Source organism: Dasypus novemcinctus, chromosome 23 (genome assembly GCF_030445035.2).
Source record: "Dasypus novemcinctus isolate mDasNov1 chromosome 23, mDasNov1.1.hap2, whole genome shotgun sequence".
NCBI classification, from domain to species: domain Eukaryota; kingdom Metazoa; phylum Chordata; class Mammalia; order Cingulata; family Dasypodidae; genus Dasypus; species Dasypus novemcinctus.
In genome coordinates this window covers 29,109,623-29,131,258 of record NC_080695.1, presented here as the reverse complement: position 1 = coordinate 29,131,258, position 21,636 = coordinate 29,109,623, and the positions used below count along the sequence as shown (strand labels likewise).

The 21,636-nt window shown below is 46.6% G+C and overlaps 1 protein-coding gene across 1 annotated transcript in view; it reads left to right on the top strand.

The window, feature by feature from the left end:
- Positions 1-21,636, top strand: part of ITGAL (integrin subunit alpha L) — a 43,191-nt gene that overhangs the window by 1,531 nt on the left and 20,024 nt on the right. Inside the window, exons 3-18 of the mRNA XM_004479370.5 lie at positions 623-717; positions 830-897; positions 2,135-2,252; positions 2,409-2,539; positions 3,185-3,330; positions 7,524-7,656; positions 7,813-7,963; positions 10,976-11,049; positions 11,146-11,278; positions 13,170-13,321; positions 13,647-13,784; positions 14,229-14,426; positions 14,555-14,685; positions 15,828-15,988; positions 16,094-16,245; positions 21,218-21,307. Of these exons, the coding sequence (XP_004479427.1) occupies positions 623-717; positions 830-897; positions 2,135-2,252; positions 2,409-2,539; positions 3,185-3,330; positions 7,524-7,656; positions 7,813-7,963; positions 10,976-11,049; positions 11,146-11,278; positions 13,170-13,321; positions 13,647-13,784; positions 14,229-14,426; positions 14,555-14,685; positions 15,828-15,988; positions 16,094-16,245; positions 21,218-21,307 (2,071 nt within the window). The remainder of the gene's footprint in view (positions 1-622; positions 718-829; positions 898-2,134; positions 2,253-2,408; positions 2,540-3,184; positions 3,331-7,523; positions 7,657-7,812; positions 7,964-10,975; positions 11,050-11,145; positions 11,279-13,169; positions 13,322-13,646; positions 13,785-14,228; positions 14,427-14,554; positions 14,686-15,827; positions 15,989-16,093; positions 16,246-21,217; positions 21,308-21,636) is intronic.

Sequence of the window (21,636 nt, the reverse complement as noted above, 5' to 3'; positions counted from 1 at the left end):
GCACAGTGGTCTTTCGGGTCGGTGAAGGAGGCAAATTGTGAGGACCTTCCCTTCTTGAGAAATCCCTCTCTGGGGTTTCTCTGGAATCACAGCAGTAAGGCTATCAAATAATAGGTTGGGGGATGATAGCCGCATCTGTAATGCACTGTATAACTGCCTAAGAGAAAAAGCATATCATGGTCCCAAAATCACTGTCCCACTTTCTGAGTTCCTGGCTCTCTCCTTGGCTAGACAGTGAACTCCTTGAGGGCAGGGATTTTGTGTTGTCATCCCTGCACACCTGCATCCCTAGTGCATACCCTAGTCTAGAGCACATAATAGGCGTGTCATAAATGGCTTTCGGATTGAATGAATTTCATATTGTGACGTTCTGGCAGATCATTCTCCAGGCCTCAGTTTTTCTAAACCATAAATGGAAAAGATCCTTAACTTTCTAGAATTCTGGTGTATATGATTATTATCTTGCATTTAATAGGTAAGAGGTGGGGGGTTGAGGAGTCCTGCAAAAGGAGTGGCTGCAGTGCTTGAGTTACCTGGTAGGGGATCTAAAACCTCTTCATAGGTAGGAGTGGGTAAGTAAAGACCTGGGCAACTCCATCTCACAGGTGAGATTTCTCTTTAGGGTTCTCGTGGGAGCTCCAGGTGAGGGGAACAGCACAGGAAAGCTCTATGAGTGCCAGCCACAGACTAGACAATGCCTATCAGTCAACCTGAAGGGTGAGTAACTGGTAAGGGAGCTGGGAGGAGTGGTGTCTCAGGGAAATTGAAACTGGCCTCAACACACCTGCATTGCCCAAGTTCCTCCAGACCAACCTTCTGGTGCCTACAGGTTCCAATTATACCTCCAAGTACTTGGGAATGACCTTGGCGACAGACTCCACAGATGGAAGCCTTTTGGTGAGAATTTTGTGTAGTGGTGATATCACAGCCTGGGAATCTCAGTGCTAGGAAGGATAGATTGCATAGAAGGAAAGAGGAAAATAGAGAAAAGACCCTATAGAAAGTTAAAGGCAGCAGAGACATTTGAATTCAATCAGTGTTTATTGAAAACCATGAGTCAGTTATTTTCAAGATCTGATTTCAGTTTTTCCCCTCAAATATGAAATATCTATTATTAATATATAAGATGATTTTTGGTGGTACACAAACTTTTAATGTTTTAGTAATTATGTTTTTATGTTATGGCTTATTTAAAAACATACCACAAACATGTCAAACTTGTGATTTCTCAGACTGTATTGCTTAGGATGAAGCTAAAGTAAAAAAAAATAGATTTAAAGGACAATATTACGTAAATAATAATATGAATGATATGCTCATATGGCAGAAATTGTGAAGTAGTACACAAATGCTCAAAGTTTGGGAATCACTGTCTTATCTTTTTTAATTCTCAAGATAGTAGGTGAGATATTGATCAGTAGATGTATTTTACACATGAAGAAACAAGATCAAAGAGGTTAAGAGACTTGGCCAAGATCATTTGGTGACAAAGTGGTAGAGCCAGAATTTGAATCAAATACTCATTTGAGTCCCAGTCCATTGTTCTTTCTACTTCATCCCAGCAGCATTCTTCTGAAACAGCTATATGAGGCATAGGAAACTGAGTGAAATATTGTCCTGGTATTTAACTGGTACTTGTTTACAGAGCTACTGTTACATGCCAGGCATTGTGCTAGAGACTGATAGGGGAAAGGGGAGTGAGGTGCAAACATGATCATGACATGAGCCCTGACTTTCAACTTTCAAGAAATTACAGTCTGGCAGTAAAGGTGAAAGAAATAACACTGTAAATAGTAGTTTGATCTGGCTTAAACACAAAATGTGTGATTGGGAAAGGGTGCGTGGGTGGGTAGGCCTGGAAATGTTGGCTATTACCCAACTGTAAACAGTTACGAATGCCAAGCTAAGGAGTTTAGACTTTATCTGATAGGCAGTGCCCATTGCCTCTGTTATTAATTATAAGGATGGAGAGGTGGATATGAGAGATTGTGGAGGCATAATTAACTTGCCTTGGTTATCAGTTGGATGCAGAGAGTAAGGGAGAGGGACAGTGTCTCTTAAGGTTCTTGTTCTTGATGATGCTCAGAAGACACAGCAGGAGGAAGTTCCAACCCTCTTACCTCTGCTTCTTCAGGCCTGTGACCCTGGGTTTTCACGGACATGTGACCAGAATATCTATCTAAGTGGCCTTTGTTACCTCTTCCCCCAGAATCTGGGGGTTCCTATGCTGCAAGGACGTCCTGGTTTTCAGGGTAAGGAACCCCAATCCTGGGATGGGAAGGGCCCCAGAATTGGGATACAAAGGGTAGAAAAATAGCTCCAAGTAGCTGCCCATACATGGGAACTAGTACGGGCAGGACAAATACTGGAAACACTCCACCAGTTTCCTTTGTGTCTGTCCCCTTCAGAATGTATAAAGGGCAATGTAGACCTGGTATTTCTGTTTGATGGCTCGAGAAGCTTGCAGAGAGATGAATTTCAGAAAATTTTGGACTTCATGAAGGATGTGATGAAGAAACTCAGCAACTCTTCCTACCAGGTAAATATATTAGGATTCTTGACTGCAGGCAACAAATGCCTACCTGACCTAGCTTAAGCCATGAAAGGAAAATTTAGTATGAGGTGTTTTCAGAACTTAAGGGCGTGCCGGTAACTGGACTCAGGAATTGACAAGAGCCAAGGAATAGAAAAGCTTCCAGGGTTCTCTCTGGTTCTCATTTCTGTTTCTCTTTGTGCTTTTGCTTGCTTCTTTTCTTCCTCCATAGTCTGGCTTCCTCAGCTTCTTTGGATCACATGAACTTGTAGAAAGCTCTTAGTTTCATGTGTTAAAATGAAACCCAGGAGGGTTTGTTTGTTTGTTTCTTAATCTTCTTTTGAATCAGTCCTTCCCTCTGCAAATTCCAAATTCTTAGGGGAGAGTTTCCGATTGGCCTAGCCTCAGTTGAGTGGCCATCCCTGAGGTAGGCAGACCTAGAGAACAGAATCTCAGCAGACAGAAATTCTTAAGGAAACAGGTTGATTTAATTTTGTATCTATGTTTGTTTATGTATTGCCTCATTTAAAAAATGATTTGAGGCAGGGATGTGGAAATGGGTTGCCCAGGTCCTGGAGGAGAAGTAGTGATTGGAATGGATAAGCAGGAAGAGATATGTAATTACATATCATTTCTTCCTTCCTTTTCTAGTTTGCTGCTGTCCAGTTTTCCTCAACCTACAAGACGGAATTTAATTTCTTGGATTATGTTCGACTGAAGGATCCTGATGTCTTGCTAGCCAATGTAGTACACATGGTCCTGTTGACAAACACCTTTGGTGCCATCAACTATGTCGCGTAAGTTCCTTTTTTTTTTTCAAGATTGATTTATTTATTTCTCTCCCCTTCCCCCCAACCCCACCCCGGCCGTCCACTCTCTGTGTCTATTTGCTGCGTCTTCCTTGTCCACCTCTGTCGTGAGCGGCATGGGAATCTGCGCCTCTCCTTGTTGCACCATCTTGCTGCGTCAGCTCTCCGTGTGTGCGGCACCATTCCTGGGCAGGCTGCACGCTCCTTTGCGCTGGGCGGCTCCCCACATGGGGCGCACTCCTTGCGTGTGGGGCTCCCCCACACGGGGACACCCCTGCGTGGCAGGGCACCCCCCGCGCGCATCAGCACTGCACGTGGGCCAGCCCCACACGGGTCAAGGAGGCCCAGGGTTTGAACCGCAGACCTCCCATGTGGTAGATGGACGCCCCAACCACTGGGCCAAGTCCATCACCCACGTAAGCTCCTTTTTGTAGGAGGAGCCTGTCCATTTGTTTGTTCTGTGTGAGCTAGCGTCTTCCAGTGGCAGGGTTAAACAGTTCACACAAGGGGCAGCTTATTGGAAGAATGCAAGTAGAGCAATTATTTTGGTTTTTTTTTTAAGATTTATTTATTTTATTTATTTCTCTCCCCTTTCCCCCTCCTGCCTCAGTTGTCTGTTCTCTGTGTCTGTTTGCTGCGTGTTCTTCTTTGCCCGCTTCTGTTGTTGTCAGTGGCATGAGAATCTGTGTTTCTTTTTGTTGTGTCATCTTGCTGTCAGCTCTCCATGTGTGCGGTGCCATTCCTGGGCAGGCTGTACTTTCTTTCACACTGGGCAGCTCTCCTTACAGGGCGCACTCCTTGCGCGTGGGGCTCCCCTACACGGGGGACACCCCTGCGTGGCACAGCACTCCTTGAGCACATCGGCACTGCACATGGGCCAGCTCCACACGGGTCAAGGAGGCCCAGGGTTTGAACCGCGGACCTCCCATGTGATAGATGGATACCCTAACCACTGGGCCAAGTCTGCTTCCCTAGAGCAATTTTGATGAAGGTCTCTAGGTTGTAATATAAGTCTCTCTTCTAACTAAATCCAAAGGTAAATTCTTGGGAGGATATAGGGATATGTCATGAGCTCTTGGATAGGGAGTGCTGCCAGGACCTGGAAAGTGATCAGACTCTTGATTGCAACAGTAGAGTCACATCTTGGTGGGACCTGTATGACAAACACCTCAAATAGTCTAAATTGTCCTTGATGAATTCCTTGAATTGTTCATTGAATTCAGTATATTCACATCTCACACTAGAACCTAGCATACCCTCATTTCCTAGATTTTCCTCCCAGAGATGGGTCAAATTACTGTATTTAAGTTGAGGACTCAATGAAAGTAGTTGGGTTATGTCGAAGGGCCATGTTGCCCTTAGGGTGGCCATGGGAATTGAGACCAGTTGGGAATAGAATTAATCTCCCGTCTCATGCTACCCCTCATTATATGCTTAAATTGAATGAGATAGGAGGAAGGCTCTCCTGTATTATTTCACTTATTTTTCTCATTTCTATTTCTTTGCCATGCATGTAGAGTTGACTTTTTAATAAGATAAACACACGTATGTATTCAAGACTCTCCATGAGTGTTTCCAGCTCTTTTTTTCTGGCACTTACTTGGTCTGTCATGTCTACTTCATTCTTCTTTCTCTGTAGACACTTTGTTCTGTATATGGTCAAGGCATGGCCACTCAGATGGCAGCCTCAGTTCCTCAGTTCAGGTGAACAATCTGAATTCCAGCTTCCAGGAGAGCATCTGATTGGCCAAGCCTGGGTGTGGCATGGGGTCACATGGCATAGACTGGATTCTGGTTTCCCACCTCTGTGGGTAAGGGGCATTTCTTGGAAAAAGGAGTCATCACAGGATGGGAAGATACCCCAGTGGTGTCAATTGTGGACGCAAAAAGAGGCAGTCGTGGAAATGTATTTAATAATATTTCTTGACCACCTACTGTGTGCTGGGGAATGTTCAAGGACAGGAATTGACAAACTTTCTGTAAAAGACCAGATAGTAAGTATTTTAGTCTTTGCTGGGGAAACAAACAGTCTCTTTGTTTCCTTAAAAAATAGAAAAACCATTCATAGCTCATGGAACGTACAGAAATAACCCATGGGCCAGATTTTGGCTTATGATTGATTTTTTGCCATGTTCTAGGTACTGGGACTATAGCAGTGAACAAAACAGACAAAAATATGTGCCCTCTTTGAGCTTAACATTCTAGTAGGGAAGGGAAATGAAACAGGATAATAAGTAAATTAGTTAATATAGTGGGAGGTATAAGTATTATAAAGAAAAATAAAGCAATATTCAGTAGGAAGATCAGAGAAGATTAGTTTGAGCAAAGACTTGGAGGTGAGGAAGCAAGGCATGTGGATATTTTGGGGCTGAGCATTCCAGGCAAGTGGAATAGAGCAAAGGCCCTGTGGTGAGAACATGCTTTGGATATTCAAAGAAGAGCCCAGGCACCAATGTGGCTGCAGAGAAGCAAGTAAGAGGGGACAGTAGGAGAGGAGGTCAGAGAGAAAATGGGAGCCCGAATCCATTAGGGACTTGGAGGCCATGGTGAGGACTTGGGCTTTTCCTCTGAGTAAGATGAGAAGCCGGGGGCGGCAGACTTGGCCCAGTGGTTAGGGTGACCGTCTACCACATGGGAGGTCCGCGGTTCAAACCCCGGGCCTCCTTGACCCGTGTGCAGCTGGCCCATGTACAGTGCTGATGCACACAAGGACTGCCCTGCCACACGGGTGTCCCCCACGTAGGGGAGCCCCATGTGCAAGGAGTGCGCCCTGTAAGGAGAGCCGCCCAGCGTGAAAGAAAGTGCAGCCTGCCCAGGAATGGCACCACACACACGGAGAGATGACGCAACAAAAAGGAACACAGATTCCCGTGCCGCTGACAACAACAGAAGCGGACAAAGAAAACGCAGCAAATAGACACAGAGAACAGACAACCGGGGTGGTGGGGGGGGAGGGGAGAGAAGTAAATAAATCTTTAAAAAAAAAAGATGAGAAGCCATTAGATGTTTTGAGCAGAGGAGGGGAATGACCTGATTTATGTTTTTAAATGGATCCCTCTGGCTAATATGTTGATATTAGATTATAGAAGGGGCAAGGGTGGAAGCAGGGAAGCCAGTTAGGGGGATATTGAAAAATCCAGATGAGCATTGGTGGTTTAAACTGAAGTGGAAACAGGAGTCATGATAGGCCCATGTCCACATAGATAGAGGTTGGAGGATTGTTGTGGATCCAAGATGGAGTTCGAGGTCTTCACAGCCAGCCCATCAGAGACCTGCCATGATGCAACCCTGCTCCTCTGTCTTTGGCATCTTCCAGATAGCTTTTCCATCCTCCTCTCTGCCTCCCACTTCCCACCATGGCCTCTCCAGCCTCACCACATGGCTTTCGGCTTCTGCTCGCAAGTCAGGCCCTGTCATATGTCGTGGATTGTGGATTGTGGATTGGCTGCTCTTGGATTAATTGCTCATCTGTGGCATCCTTGGGGCTGGGGAGGGAAGATGATTCAGCTGTGGGCAACCCAACTTGCTTCTGAAGGAGGCTGTGGGCAGGGCAGGAATTTTGAGCCTTGGCCTGTCCAGTATTCAGTCCTCCCTTCCTTATTTAATTTCACATGCACTGAGCACCTACTCTGTGCCAGGAGCCAGAGACACAGCAGCAAATCAAGCATTGTCATTTCCTCCAGGAACTCATTGACACAGAAACAAGTCATTACAATTCACTGGGTTAAGTCAGGGGGGCACAGATCTGTGGGCAGCCTCAGGAGGGGAGGGAAGTCCAGGGAGGTGCTATAAGAGCTTGCTCCAGAAGTGGCCTTTCAGTTTTCTCTGGCCATGAGACCCTTTTTCTCCATTGACTTCTCACCTAGATTATTAACTTATCTAACTGATTAAAGGGTAGTTTCTGTGTGGTTGAAGTGGACAGTAGGAATCCCAGAGTCACCCCTCTTAAAACGTCCTACTCACAGCCCCTGGGCCCCTGAGACAGCCTTTGGATTGCACAGAATACTTTGAAGATGACTGGTTTATAGGGCGAGGTGTGGCAGCAGGGCAGGAGGTTCAGAGAATGCTGAGGCTTGGCACAGTTGTGTGGGCAATGCAGGGCTTCTGCAGAGGGCAGCCACTTGATTGGGCGGGGGAGATGTTGGGGAAGAATCTCTCACCTCCCTCCTTTCTGGACACAGAAAAGAAGTGTTCCGGCAAGAGCTGGGGGCCCGGCCAGATGCCACCAAGGTGCTCATCATCATCACAGATGGGGAAGCCACTGACAGTGGCAACATCGACTCGGCCAAAGACATCATCCGCTACATCATTGGGGTATGGGCCCCCTGGTCCCTGGTTCCTTCTTAACATCTTACCTCTCTCTCCTCTTCCTGACCCCACTCCCCTGTGTTCCTGGGGCCCAGAGTCTTGTGAAAATAGTAGAAAACTGGTCTGAGATTCTGTGGATGCCAGCTGTTTACTTCCTCATAGATTGGAAAGCATTTTACGACCAAAGAAAGTCAGGAGACACTCCACAAATTTGCCTCACAACCCGCGAAGGAGTTTGTAAAGATTCTGGACACATTTGAGAAGCTTAAAGATCTGTTCACTGAGCTTCAAAAGAAGATCTATGCCATTGAGGGTGAGTGGCAGAGCCCTGAAGGGAGAGTTCATTCCAGAGGTTGTTTATAAAGACTCATCTGTGTCTTTTAATCAGAAACACACTGGATAACAACCAGCACATACTGAGCCTCTGACACTGTGCTAAGAGCTCTTCTGAGAAAAACCTCTAGTTGCAATTTAGGAAAGGATGGTAAAAGTGGCCTCTGACATTTCCCTCTGAGATTCCATCTTCTTTTAGGAGCTCAGTTTGATCGAGGGTAGGACCCCAAGCTGACCTGTATCTTGCTGTTGTCATCTGAGCACTGCAGAGGGACTGTACTTCTTCCCTTCACTCAACTCTCGTTTTCACTCATCCAAGGCCCCAGATTACTTAAGATGGGAAAGTGGGCAGGGCCAGTGTGAGCAGCCCACACGCTTTCTTTCTTGGCCCAGACTATAAAGGACGGTTTTTATTGTAGGCACCAGGTGGAGGACTGGCTATGAGAGGGCATTTCCCCAGGAAGCATGGTCTGCTGAAAGGTACATGATTCCCACAGGGAAGTCCCCTTTACTGAGACACGGCTTTGGTGTTCAGTTCTGTTGAAGAAGCAGTGTGGTATATGTATTGGAACCAGTCATATCTGCTCTGTAATCTACTCTGTCTCTGACTTGCTATGTGACATTAGCCAGATCATTTTCCCTCTCTGAGCCTCACTGTATTTTCTGAGCAGTGGAAATAATGCCAATCTCATAGCATTGCAAGCTCAATATAAAGGGTAAATCTTATTATCTCTAGCCCTTATCTTTTATCTTGACCTCGCCAGCTCTTTCTCATCCTTCAGATCTTAGTTCAGATGTCACTTCCTTTGATAAGGTCTTGCTGGTCCACCAAACCTGGGTTAGGTGCTTCTTCCTGTGTGCCTCTGTAATAGCCAGATGTCCCCTCCATTGCGCATTACACTGTATTCTCACTGTCTCTACCCTGTCTCCCACACCAGACTCTCTGTTGTGGCAAGGACTATATCTGCTTTTTCACCATTGTATCCCTGGCAGCAAATCTTTAGTTACTCTAAATATTTATTCAGTGAGCCAGTGACTGGATTCATCGTTTCTTGAAAACCTGTATATAACAGGCACTTCAGCTCTGTCATTTAACTCAGTCTACTCAGGACCTTCCAGTGGCTGGTAGTATTGTTTTCAGTTGTTGTTTCATGCTGGCAACTACCACATGCTGGGTGCTAGGACTGAGACACCAGGGATATTGCCAGAGTAGCACTCTTGTTCAAGTTGGGAGAAAGGCAACAGACACTCAAACAAGGTAAAGACTGTGATAAGTGCTATAAAGAAAATGAATAGAGACAAGACAGATTTAAGTGGGGGTGGCCAGTTGGAATAGGGTTTTCTAGGTAGGCCTTTTGGAGAGGACTTTTGAGCTGAGACAGGAAAGATGAGATTCAAACAGCCATATGAGGAAAGTGGGCAGAGAGCTTTCTGGGCAGAATGAGCACAAAGACCAGGGGGTGGGAAAAGGCTTGATGTGTCAGAGGAAGAGAAAAAAGGTCAGTGGAATAGGAGCCTGGTAAGTGAGGAAGAAGTGAAAGAGGCAGGCGGTAGACTTCCAGGCCCTGGTAAGGAGTTTGGGTTTTCAGCTAAAGAGCAATGGGAAATAAGGAAGGCTTTTAAGAAAGGGAGATGTGGTCTCCTAGACATCTTTTACATTAGTTTTTTATTGTGGTAGCATCTCTATAACAGAATTTTCCATCTTTACCATTTTGAAGTGTACCGCTTAGCACGTTATTACATTTACAATATTGAGCTACCGATATCATCATTCATTACAAAATCTTTTTCATCACCCAAAATGGAAAGTCGGTATCCCTTAAGTAATAACTGTCCCCTGTTCTCCCTCCCCCTGGGCCCTGGTATCTGCAAATTACTTTCTGTCTCTCTACATTTGTCTAGTTTAGATATTTCATATAATTGGAATCATACCATATTTGTCCTTTTGTATCTGGCTTATTATTTCACTTAGCAGAATGTTTTCAAGGTTCATCCACATTGTAGCATATATTAATACTTCATCCCTTTTATGGCTAAGTAATAGTCCATTGTGTGTATAGTAGACCCCATTTTCTGTATCCATTTATCTGTCAATGGATACTTGGATTGTTTCCGCCTTTGGCTATTGTAAATAATGCTCCTCAAACATGTATCTGTTTGAGTTCCTATTTTCAGTTCTTGGGGATACACCTAGAAGCAGAATTGCTGGACCATATGGTAATTCCATATAGTTAATTCCTTTTTTTGAGGAACCACCAAACTGTTTTTCACAGCAGCTGTGCACCATTTTGCATTCCTGTCAGCTCTCCCAGGAAAGTTCCAATTTCTCCACATCCTCACCAGCACTGTTACTTTTGAGGTTTTTAATACTAGCCTTACTGGGGGGTATAAAGTGGCATCTCATTGCTGATACACATTTTTTAAAAAAGATTACTCTGGCTTAATCTGCTGAGAAAAGCATGTAAAGGGGAAGAATGGAATAAAAAAAGACCAAATGAGTAAGCTCTTGCATCTGTCAGACAAGATACGAGGACAGATTGGTTCAGGGTGGTGTCAGGGCACACTTGTCAGAGATGGGGACAGGTAAATGTTAGAGGCACATCTAGGATGATGCGTTGATGGGTTAGAGACAGAACAGAGAAAAAGGGAGGTGGTTCTCCCTTGGTTGAATCACCCTTGGTTGATTCAGTAGGCGAGTGGTGGTGCCATCCATTGAAGTGGGGAAGCCTGAGGAGAAGCAGAAATCGAGTGGCATTTTAGACGTGTTGAGTTGGAGTAACTGGATATCCAGATCCGGGGCTCCTGGACTTTTACCTGAGGAAGCAGACTCAGAGTTCAGTCACTGCCCAGGCCTGTCTGACTCTAAAGCTCATGCTTTTTCCAGAGGTAAACACTGTGCTGCTTTCTCAGGCCTTTCACGGATATCACTGTTTTTAGTGATATCCCGACTCGCCGGGTCTCGGCTCTTGGTCTCTTCTACTTTGTCCCTCAGGCACCAGCAAACAGGACCTGACATCCTTCGACATGGAGCTGTCCTCCAGTGGAATCAGCGCTGCCCTCAGTGGGGTGAGTGCTGGGACTGAGGCAGGGGAACTCGGGGAGCAGCTGTGGGTGCACTGTGGGGAAGTGCAGCTATCCCCACTTTTCTCCGTCTCTGGGCAGGGCCAGGTTGTCGTGGGGGCAGTTGGAGCCAAGGACTGGGCCGGGGGCTTTCTAGATCTGAAGGCAGACCTGCAGGGTGATGCATTTGTTGGGAATGAACCTCTGACACAGGATGCGAAAGCAGGTTACTTGGGTGAGTACTTCTCTTTTCTGCTGTGTTCTGTTTGTTTTTTGCAGGGACAGAGAGTCACCAAACTGGCTTTCAAAATAATAGTGAAAACAGTTGAGCAACCAGCATGAACAAGCTCAGAGTTTAAATATGGTTATAACATTTTGAGTTTTTCCCTAACAACCCTTTACCTGCCTTATCAGTAGGAGTCCCAGTAGCTCTTTCTCGAGGCTTCCCTCTTGAATTGTCCACAAACTCCAGTTTAAAGAATTATTTTATGCCAAGTGTAGAAGCTGTGAGTGCCTGGCGGAGCCACATGTGCTGTTGCTTCTCTCTGCCTCATGGTGCCCCACACAGTCCTGTGGCTACTTGTCCACCCAGGGTGATGCTGGGCTCCGGCTAGAGGCATCTCACCCTTGGGCTATGAGGTCACAGCTCTCTTTGTACATGTTTGTGTAGACGGCCCATCCCAAGCTACAGGCTGGTTCCAGGAGCCCTCGCCTGAGACTGCTGCCACCCCCCCTTAAAACCAGGACCCCTCCATAGGGGTTGGGCTATTCCTTTGTTAAACTCAGAACACAAAGATCTGATTACATGCTTTCCTCAGGAAAATTGGTGCTGCTTACCCTGCATCTACCCTGAGGGAGGATGCCTTTGGTGATTCACTGAGCACGCCGTTTGTGCCAGGCACTGTTCTAAGCACTTTACACATATTAACACGTTTTGTCTCATTTTATGTGCACAACCCCGTGAGGAGGTATTTTTATTCTCTTGATTTTATAGAGAGCTTAAGTTGCCCAGGGTCATAAAACTAGTGGGCAGAGCCCAGACAGTACAGCCCAGAGTCTATGCCTTTGGCCACTTCACTACACTGCCTTCAAGGTGCTTTTTTGGTTTTTGAGTAGACTGTGAAATAAAAAAGAGTGGCAGCTTTGTCCACTGAAGAAGGGCACAAAGCTCTAAAATGTAGTCTCTAGTTAGGCTCCCCGCTCTGCAGAGCCGTCTTGAGTGCCGCCTCTGCCTGTGCGGCGGGCGGGGTGCTAAGCCCTTTACGTCCACGGTCATCCTCATAACCACCCCGTGAGGCTGGCCCGATCCCCATTTTTTTTTTCAGATGATCAAACTGAGGCTCAGAGGCATGAAGTAATTTACTCAAGACTACACAGCTAGAAAACAGTAGAACTAGGGTTTAAGCCTTGTCTGTCTGATTTCAGGGGGGGGAGTTCTTAACCATCGCGCTTCAGAAATACACATGCGTGAATAAGAAGGTGTCAGGCCCCTTCACCTTCCTCTCCTGTGCGGAGCCCCAGATAGGTCTATTTCTTACTTTCAACTGCTTGAAGCAGATAGTCACTTTATCATCTTCTAAATTAGAGCATTTCTCTTGAATAGCTCCTGGCTCTAGCTCAGTCCCTAGTCCAGTGGCCTGTAGGGTTTCCTCAACTTACCCCTAGGGACAGAGGAGAGAGAAACTCACCACAGGAGATGTGAAGTATGAAGACAGCCTGAAGTGATATCTTTAAGTGTGAAATATTTTTGGTCTCCCGTTTTATTTTTAATAACTCTTACATTTCATTCTTCTTACTAATGTATTTATTTATTTTTATTATTAAAAGAGTGTCCCCTCAGGTAAATTGCACCTCAGGAAGATGCACTGACTGTCCTCTGGGGCATGGCTGCGTTTTCCTGGGATATTCGCCGTCTGCAGTTTGGGAAGTGCAGCCTTGGGCCGGGAGCAGCATCTGTACTGCTCACAGCACATGGCTGCTTTCCTCAGGAGGAGGTCTCCTGGCTATTTCTGTGCATCTTTGGTACTAGCCCAGTTTCCCAAGGCTTCTCCCTCTTTCTCTCTGAGTTTACCTTCTCCCAGCATCCATTGTTCAAATTCCAGGCCCCGCCATCCCTCTCTCCTCAGGTTACACAATGACCTGGCTGCCCTCCCAGGGGCACACATCGCTGCTGGCAGCTGGAGCCCCCCGGTACCAGCATGTGGGGCGGGTGCTGCTGTTCCAAGAGCCCAAGGGCAGAGGACCCTGGAGTCAGGTCCAGAAGATAGACGGTGTCCAGGTGAGCATGACCTGGGGACACCAGAGTGACATTAGCTATGCTCCGTAGTGTCCTGTGAACACTCGTCCACTCACTGTGTGCAGGCCTTGCACCAAGCGCCACACAAACATGATTACATTTGTTCCTCATAAAAAAGCCCACTGAGGTAAGCTTGATCATCTCCAGTTGCCAGGTTAAGAAGCAACCTCAAAGAGCCCAGCTCGTTCTCTTATGTGGCTCCAGGATTTGAATCTGCATTTGAAGGATTGGAAAAAGATGGACCCGGTTCAGCCCTTCATCCCCTGAGGGCATCAGCTCTTCCCCAAACATCTTTGTCTTCTTACAGATTGGCTCCTATTTTGGTGGGGAGCTGTGTGGCATTGACATGGATCAAGATGGGGAGACAGAGCTGCTGCTGATTGGAGCCCCCCTGTTCTATGGAGAGCTGAGAGGAGGCCGGGTGTTTGTCTACCACAGAAAACAGGTGCAGACCGGGACCATGAGCCAAGGGGGCAGGGAGAAGCAGAGATTCAGAGGCCTGCTCAGGTCCCAGTTTTTCTGAAAGGCTTTCCCTATTTGTTCGTGTATTAGACTTGCAGAACAACAGGAAAACAATTGGGGGCATGCTGTGTGCAAGGCCCAGCAACAAGCTTTTTATATACACGAATCATTTGTTGCTCAGAGTCCCCTTCTGAGACACTGTGGGATTCACTTTCCAGGGCAAACACCAGGTTCAGACAGGTTAGTTAGCTGTCCAGAGTCACAGGGTCCTAACAAGAGCAAGAGGAGGAGCTGGACTTGAGTCCTGTTGGGCGAGGGCCCACCTCTTGCATTTCTCAGTGTTCTTTGCGGTCTCACCATGCTGTCTTCTGTGAACGCTTGCTGGGTGGTGGAGCGAGGCGTGACCTGTCTTCTTGCTCCCTCACAGCTGTGGTTCAAAGGTGTCTCAGAACTGCAGGGGGATCCTGGCTACCCCCTTGGGCGGTTTGGAGCAGCAATCGCGGCCCTGGCAGACCTCAATGGGGACAGGCTGACGGACGTGGCTGTGGGCGCCCCGCTGGAGGAGCAGGGGGCCGTGTACATCTTCAATGGGCGGCACGGTGGGCTCAGCCTCCGGCCAAGCCAGGTAAGGCAGCCCTGCCTGCCAGTCAGGCATCTCGAAGCCCCCCAGCCCAGACCCCACTCCCCCAGCCTGACTCCTCCCTCCAACCTGTCCTTTCCCCAGCTTAGCATGAATTTTTCTTTCGGTCTCAGCGGATAGAGGGGACCCAGGTGTTCTCAGGAATCCAGTGGTTCGGACGTTCCATCCACGGGGTGAAGGACCTTGGAGGAGATGGGCTGGCAGATGTGGCTGTCGGGGCCGAAGGTCAGGTGATCGTGCTGAGGTGAGACAGGTCTCTCGGTCCCTAGGAATAATTTCCGCTCCTGTGCTCTGAGCTGTTACACTGTACTGGGCACTGAGCTGACTGTCACGAGCATTAACTTGCTCAACCTTTATCCCCACCCTCTGAGGTCGGGTCTCTCTTTATGGAGGCTAAATGTCTTACTCCAGGTTACACAGCTGCTATTCAGTGGCAGAACTGGGATTTGAATCCAGGCCTCTCTGCCACCAAAACCTCCTGGAGAAACAACACTGTGTTATGGATAAAGCATGGCTTTAGGTCCTCATGACCTGGATTTATTTGAAGCTCTGCTATTGACTTCTTCAGTGGTCTTACCCAGGCACCTAACTTCTCAGGACCTAAGTTTCCTCATCTCTGAAATGGTGGTGACATTTCCTGCCTTAGAGTTCTTGGTAGCACCTTGTGATACTATTTACTGAATTGATGTTTCTGAGCATATCCTATGTGAACCTAAATATTGAACCAGACATTGAGGACAGAGGGTATGTGGGGGGTAACATGTAATTCAAATTAAACAGATGATTAGATTTGTGATAGGTGCTACAAAAGAAAGGAATATGGTACTATGGAAGCAAAGCATGGGGAGCCCTAATACAGATTGGGTGGCCAAGAAGAGGTGAGAATGGAGTTGGGACTTACATGAGAAAGAGCCAAACTTTTAGAAAGCTGGGCTAAGAGCTTTCTATGTAGAAAGCCCAGCGCATGCCAGGGCCATGAGGCAGGCAGAAGGTGTTCGGAAAACCTAGAGGAAGCCAGTGGCTGGACCAAGTGAGCCAAGAGTGAGGATGGTGAGAGGGAAGATTGGAGAGGTAGCAGTGGGCATGAACCATGCAAAGTTTGGATTTTATTTTAAATATCATGTGGCATTATTGAAGGAGTCTAAGCATGGAAGTAGCTCGATATGATTTCTCTTTTTAAAAGCTCCCTTTTCTTTATGGCAAATTGACTGAAGACTACTGGAATGACCTGGGGAACTCTAATTAAGAATAATTATCGAGAGAAGACAATTTTCTTCGAGGAGGAGAGTTGTCTGGCCTGTGAAACCTGATAGATGGAGCCCTGGGTCTCATCGAGGATATACAGTGGAGACCAAGGGAGAGACATGGTCATTTTCTGCTCTGCAGCTCCCGGCCGGTGGTGGACATTGTCACACGGCTGACCGTCTCTCCGACTGAGATCCCCGTGCATGAAGTGGAGTGCTCCCATTCACCCAGTGACAGGAAGAAGGAAGGAGTTAGCCTCAAAGTCTGTTTTCAGGTCAAGCCTCTCCTTCCCCAGTACCGAGGTCAGTGCTGTTCTCTGGCTCCCTCAGAGCAGCTGTCTGCCCCAACTCTGGGCTTCGGGTTCCAAAATTTCCCACCATTCCCCTCCACTGTTTGCCCCTGCCCAGGGAGCCTGGTGACCAGACTCATGTACACCCTGCAGCTGGATGGCCATCGCACTCGCAGCCGGGGCGTGTTCCCAGGAGGGCGATCTGAGCTCAGCAGAAACACAACTGTCACCCCAGATGAGTCCTGCACTGAGCTGTGGTTTCATTTCCCGGTAAGGGAGCCAGTGAGCTGCTGCAGAAAGGGTGCGTGTGAACTGACTGCCAGGAGGGGCGGTGCTGGCACCAGGCTCGGCTCTGTCTCTGCAAGGCTGGGGGACAAGTCACTCCTCCCTCCCTGTACTACTTTGTTTTAAAGATTTATTTATTTCTCTCCCCTTTCCTGGCCCCCCTTTCCCCCCCTAGTTGTCTATTCTCTGTGTCCATTCGCTGTGTGCTCTTCTGTGACTGCTTCTATCCTCATCAGCAGCACCAGGAATCTGTGTTTCTTTTTGTTGCATCATCTTGCTGTGTCAGCTCTCCGTGTGTGCGCAGGCTGCACTTTCTTTTGTGCCGGGCAGCTCTTCTTACAGGGTGCACTCCTTGCGCGTGGGATACCCCTGCGTGGCAGGGCACTCCTTGCACACATTGGTGTTTGGGCCAGCTCCACATGGGTCAAGGAGGCCCAGGGTTTGAACCACAGACCTCCCATGTGGTAGGCGGACACCCTATCCATTGGGCCAAGTCCGCTTCCCTCCTTGTACTACTGTTTCCTTTCCTGTACAGGACTAATAGTAAGACCATCTAGTCCTTTAAAACCACACGTGGTTTTAAAATGATTAAGGTTGTAATATGTGTATCATTATTTTTTTTGCTGCCTTATCCACATGGGTATAAATGCTGCTACCCAGCATTCATAATGATTTTTTTAAAAGATTTATTTTTTATTTATATTTTTCCCCTTTCCCCTCCTGCCCACCCACCGTTGTCTGCTCTCAGTGTCTATTCGCTGTGTGTTCCTCTGTGTCCGCTTGCATTCTTGTCAGTGGCGCCGGGAATCTGTGTCTCTTTTTGTTGTGTCTTCTTGCTTTGTCAGCTCTCCATGTGTGCCGTGCCTCTCCTGGGCAGGCTGTGTTTTTATCGTGCAGGACGGCTCTAATGATTTTTTTAAAAGACTTATTTATTATTTATTTATTTATTTCTCTCCCCTTCCCCCTGCCCCAGTTGTCTGTTCTCTGTGTCTATTCGCTGCATTTTCTTCTTTGTCTGCTTCTCTTGTTGTCAGCGGCACGGGAATCTGTGTTTCTTTTTTCTTTTTTTTTTTTTTAAAGATTTATTTATTTAATTTCCCCCCCTCTCCTGGTTGTCTGTTCTTGGTGTCTATTTGCTGCGTCTTGTTTCTTTGTCCGCTTCTGTTGTCGTCAGCGGCACGGGAAGTGTGGGCGGCGCCATTCCTGGGCAGGCTGCTCTTTCTTTTCACGCTGGGCGGCTCTCCTTACGGGCGCACTCCTTGTGCGTGGGGCTGCCCCACGCGGGGGACACCCTTGCGTGGCAGGGCACTCCTTGCGCGCATCAGCACTGCGCATGGCCAGCTCCACACGGGTCAAGGAGGTCCGGGGTTTGAACCGCGGGCCTCCCATATGGTAGACGGACGCCCTAACCACTGGGCCAAAGTCCGTTTCCCTGTTTCTTTTTTTTGTTGCGTCATCTTGTTGTGTCAGCTCTCTGTGTGTGCGGTGCCATTCCTGGGCAGGCTGCACTTTCTTTCACTCTGGGCGGCTCTCCTTACGGGGCGCACTCCTTGCACATGGAGCTCCCCTACGTGGGGACACCCCTGCATGGCACGGTACTCCTTGCACGCATCAGCGCTGCACATGGGCCAGCTACACACGGGTCAAGGAGGCCTGGGGTTTGAACTGCGGACCTCCCATGTGGTAGACGGACGCCCTAACCACTGGGCGAAGTCCTCCTCCCTCTAATGATTTTTAATGGCTAAAGAATGTTCAATCATGGTGGTGTGCCATTATTTACCAGGTACAGTATTTATTATTAACACCTCTCCCAGAAAGAGTTTTTTCTCTTCAAATCTTAGCTTAAACTGCTGAAATGCCGAGATTCCATTTGCTTACGGCAGTCCTGTGTAAAAATAGGCTGGACATCAAATTATTCTCGTCTCTTAAATATTTCATAAGAGACGAAGTAGAGATTGGGTATAAGATTTTGAAGTTGGCTTTAAACTTTTTCTTGTGGAAAATTTCAGACATTCATAAAAGTAGGAAAGAGTTTTACATACCCTCACAGACCCATCACCCAGTTTAAACAAGGATCAGCTCACAACCTACCACTTTTTATTTAAGATTTATTTATTTCTCCCCCCCACCACACCCCCATTGTTTTGCCCTCATTGTCTGTTCTCTCTGTCCATTTGCTGTGTGTACTTCTGTGTCTGCTTGTCTTCTCTTTAGGCGGCACCAGAAACTGATCCTGAGACCTTCCAGAGTGGAAGAGAGGCGCTCATTACTTGTACCACATCAGCTCCCTGGTCTGCTGCATCTCTTATTGTCTGTCCTCTGTGTCTGTCTCTTTTTGCTGTGTCCATGCAGGCCAGCACTCTACGTGGGCCAGTTCTTTGCTTGGGCCAGCTTTCTGCTTGGGCCAGCTGGCCACGTGGGCCAGCTTTCACCAGGAAATGAACCCTGGACCTCGTATAGGGTAGATGGGAGACCAATTGCTTGAGCCACATTCACTTCCCTCTATCACTTTTTTTTTTCATAGCTACTAGAATGACTAATTTTTTTTTTACTTTATTTTATACATTTAATAATTGAAAACAATTAAAAACTAAAAAGAAAACACAGTTGAATAAAAACATACATTTCTCAACTAAATGTACTGGATACCTATAAGTTTTTTTTGAATCATACAATATGTTACACAATATATTTGATTCACAGTAACACAATCATACAGTACTTGTCCTTTTGTGTCTGACTTGCTTCATTCAACATAATGTCCTCCAGTTTCATCCATGTTGTCATATGCTTTTTGACTTTATTTCTTCTTACAGCTGCATAATATTGCATCGTGTGAATATACTACAGTTTGTTTATCCATTCATTGGTTGATGGACACACCTGGGTGTCTCCAACTTTTGGCAATCATGAATAACCCCTCTATGAACATCTGTGTGCACATGTCTGTTTGTGTTACTCCTCTCAGTTTTTCTGGGCATATATTCAGTAGTGGGAATGCAGGGTCATGTGACAACTATATATTCAACTTCTTTAGGAACTGCCAAAGAGTCCTCTACAGTGGCTATACCATTCTACATTCTCACCAACAGTGAATAAGTGTTCCTATCTCTTCACATCTTCTCCAACACTTGCAGTTCTCTGTCTTTTTAATAGAGGCCATTCTGATAGGATAGGTGTGAAATATCTCATTGTACTTTTGATTTGCATTTCCCTAATCATTAGTGATGCTGAGATTTCATTTGTTTTTTTGCCATTTGTATTTCTTCTTTCCTCTACCATTTTTTAAAAAAAGATTTATTTTTCATTTATTTCTCTCCCCCCCCGCCCTAGTTGTCTGTTTTCTGTGTCCATTCGCTGTGTGTTCTTCTGTGTTCACTTGTATTCTTGTCAGCGGCACCCGGAATCCATGTCTCATTTTGTTGTGTCATCTTGCTTCATCGGCTCTCCATGTGTGCGGCGCCATTCCTGGGCAGGCTGCACTTTTTCGTGCTGGGCAGCTGGCCTTAAGGGATGCACTCCTTGCACATGGGGCTGCCCTGTGTGGGAGACACCCCTGCGTGGCAGGGCACTCCTTGCGCGCATCAGTGCTGTGCGTGGGCCAGCTCATCAAACAGGTCAGGAGGCCTTGGGTTTGAACCCTGGACCTCCCATGTGGTAGGCGGATACCCTATCCATTGGGTCAAATCCTCTTCCCTTCTCTACCACTTTTAAGTAGCATTTTTCTTGATTCCACACCTGCCCAGTTACTGCAATCCTTTAACTGTTTTGTAGCTTTTAGATGTTTTTGCGAGTTCTTGCTGGTTGTTCAAAGTTTCTTTAGTAAGACTGAGCCCTGAAGCAGTCCACTCTACCATCTTGATCAGGGCCTTCAAGATTTTTGAAATCATAACTTTGCTAGAGTAAAAGACAGTGTGACATGGTAGAAAGACCTTGTACTTGAGATTTGGTCAGATCTGGGTTCAGATCTTGCCGTCCCTTTCTAGTTCTTAGGAAAATTGTATCACCATTTAGATCTCATTTTCTTCATTTTTTGGTGAGGATAATAATGCCTACCTCCGGGAAACGGACTTTGGCCCAGTGGTTAGGGCGTCCGTCTACCATATGGGAGGTCCGCGGTTCAAACCCCCGGCCTCCTTGACCCGTGTGGAGCTGGCCATGCGCAGTGCTGATGCGCGCAAGGAGTGCCGTGCCACGCAAGGGTGTCCCCCACGTAGGGGAGCCCCATGCACAAGGAGTGCACCCATAAGGAGAGCCGCCCAGCGTGAAAAGAAAGAGCAGCCTGCCCAGGAATGGCGCCACCCACACTTCTCGTGCCGCTGACGACAACAGAAGCAGACAAAGAAACAAGACGCAGCAAATAGACACCAAGAACAGACAACCAGGGGAGGGGGGGAAATTAAATAAATAAATAAATCTTTAAAAAAAATAATAATAATAATGCCTACCTCCTAGGGATGGTAGAAACTTTAGGTGAAATACTACTTGAGTGCCTACAAAATGCCAGTGTCAGACTCTGGAAATAACAAAAAGACAAATTTATCCCTATATTTCAAGGAACTAATATTCTAGAACCAGGAAATTCTAGTTACTCTAGAATATCCTTCTCTTGTGAAAACTTTGATTGATACTGACAACCAAGAGCATTTTGACAAAAGATTTAGGGCTCTGTTAGGGTATAATTGGGAAAAAGTGCTCTGACCAAATAGTAATGTCTGCCATGGGAGTTGGGCTGGGCAGTGATGATGATTGTGCTGAGAAGCAACCCTGACTTTGTTATAGAGCACCTGATGTGGAGAAAACAGTAGCTGTTAGTATAATATTCACTGTTGGTAAGGTCTTAAGAACTAACTACCAGAATTTTATCATTTGTAAAATGTGGCAAGGTATGCATTTAATTGGAAGTGTGGTAAAAATTAAAATCATGACATAGTCATAATCTTCTTATCACTGTCAGGTATGCATTCAAGACCTCATCTCTCCCATCAATGTCTCCCTGAATTTCTCTCTTTTGGAGGAAGAAGGGACTGCGAGGGACCAGAGGGCGGTAAGAAGAGATTGGCCTGGGGAGCTGATGGGGGGTATAGGAGAGTAGAAACTCAGCTTAGCAAGAAATGACTAAACTGTAGAGGAGTTTTTAATTGTAAGCAACCAAAACGAATATGGCTCAATTAAGTACAAAAGAAATTTATAGGAGTTTGTATTTATGGATCAAAGGGAAATTGAAAGAACCAAGTTTGAGAAGAGGGGGAACCAGGGTGTTAGCTCTGGGGAACTTTCAAGAGGAAGAAATGGCCCCTTCAGTGAATCAGCTCCAGGTTCCTACAGTAAATCAACTTCAGATATTTTTAGGCTCCTAACACTCTGCTCAAGATG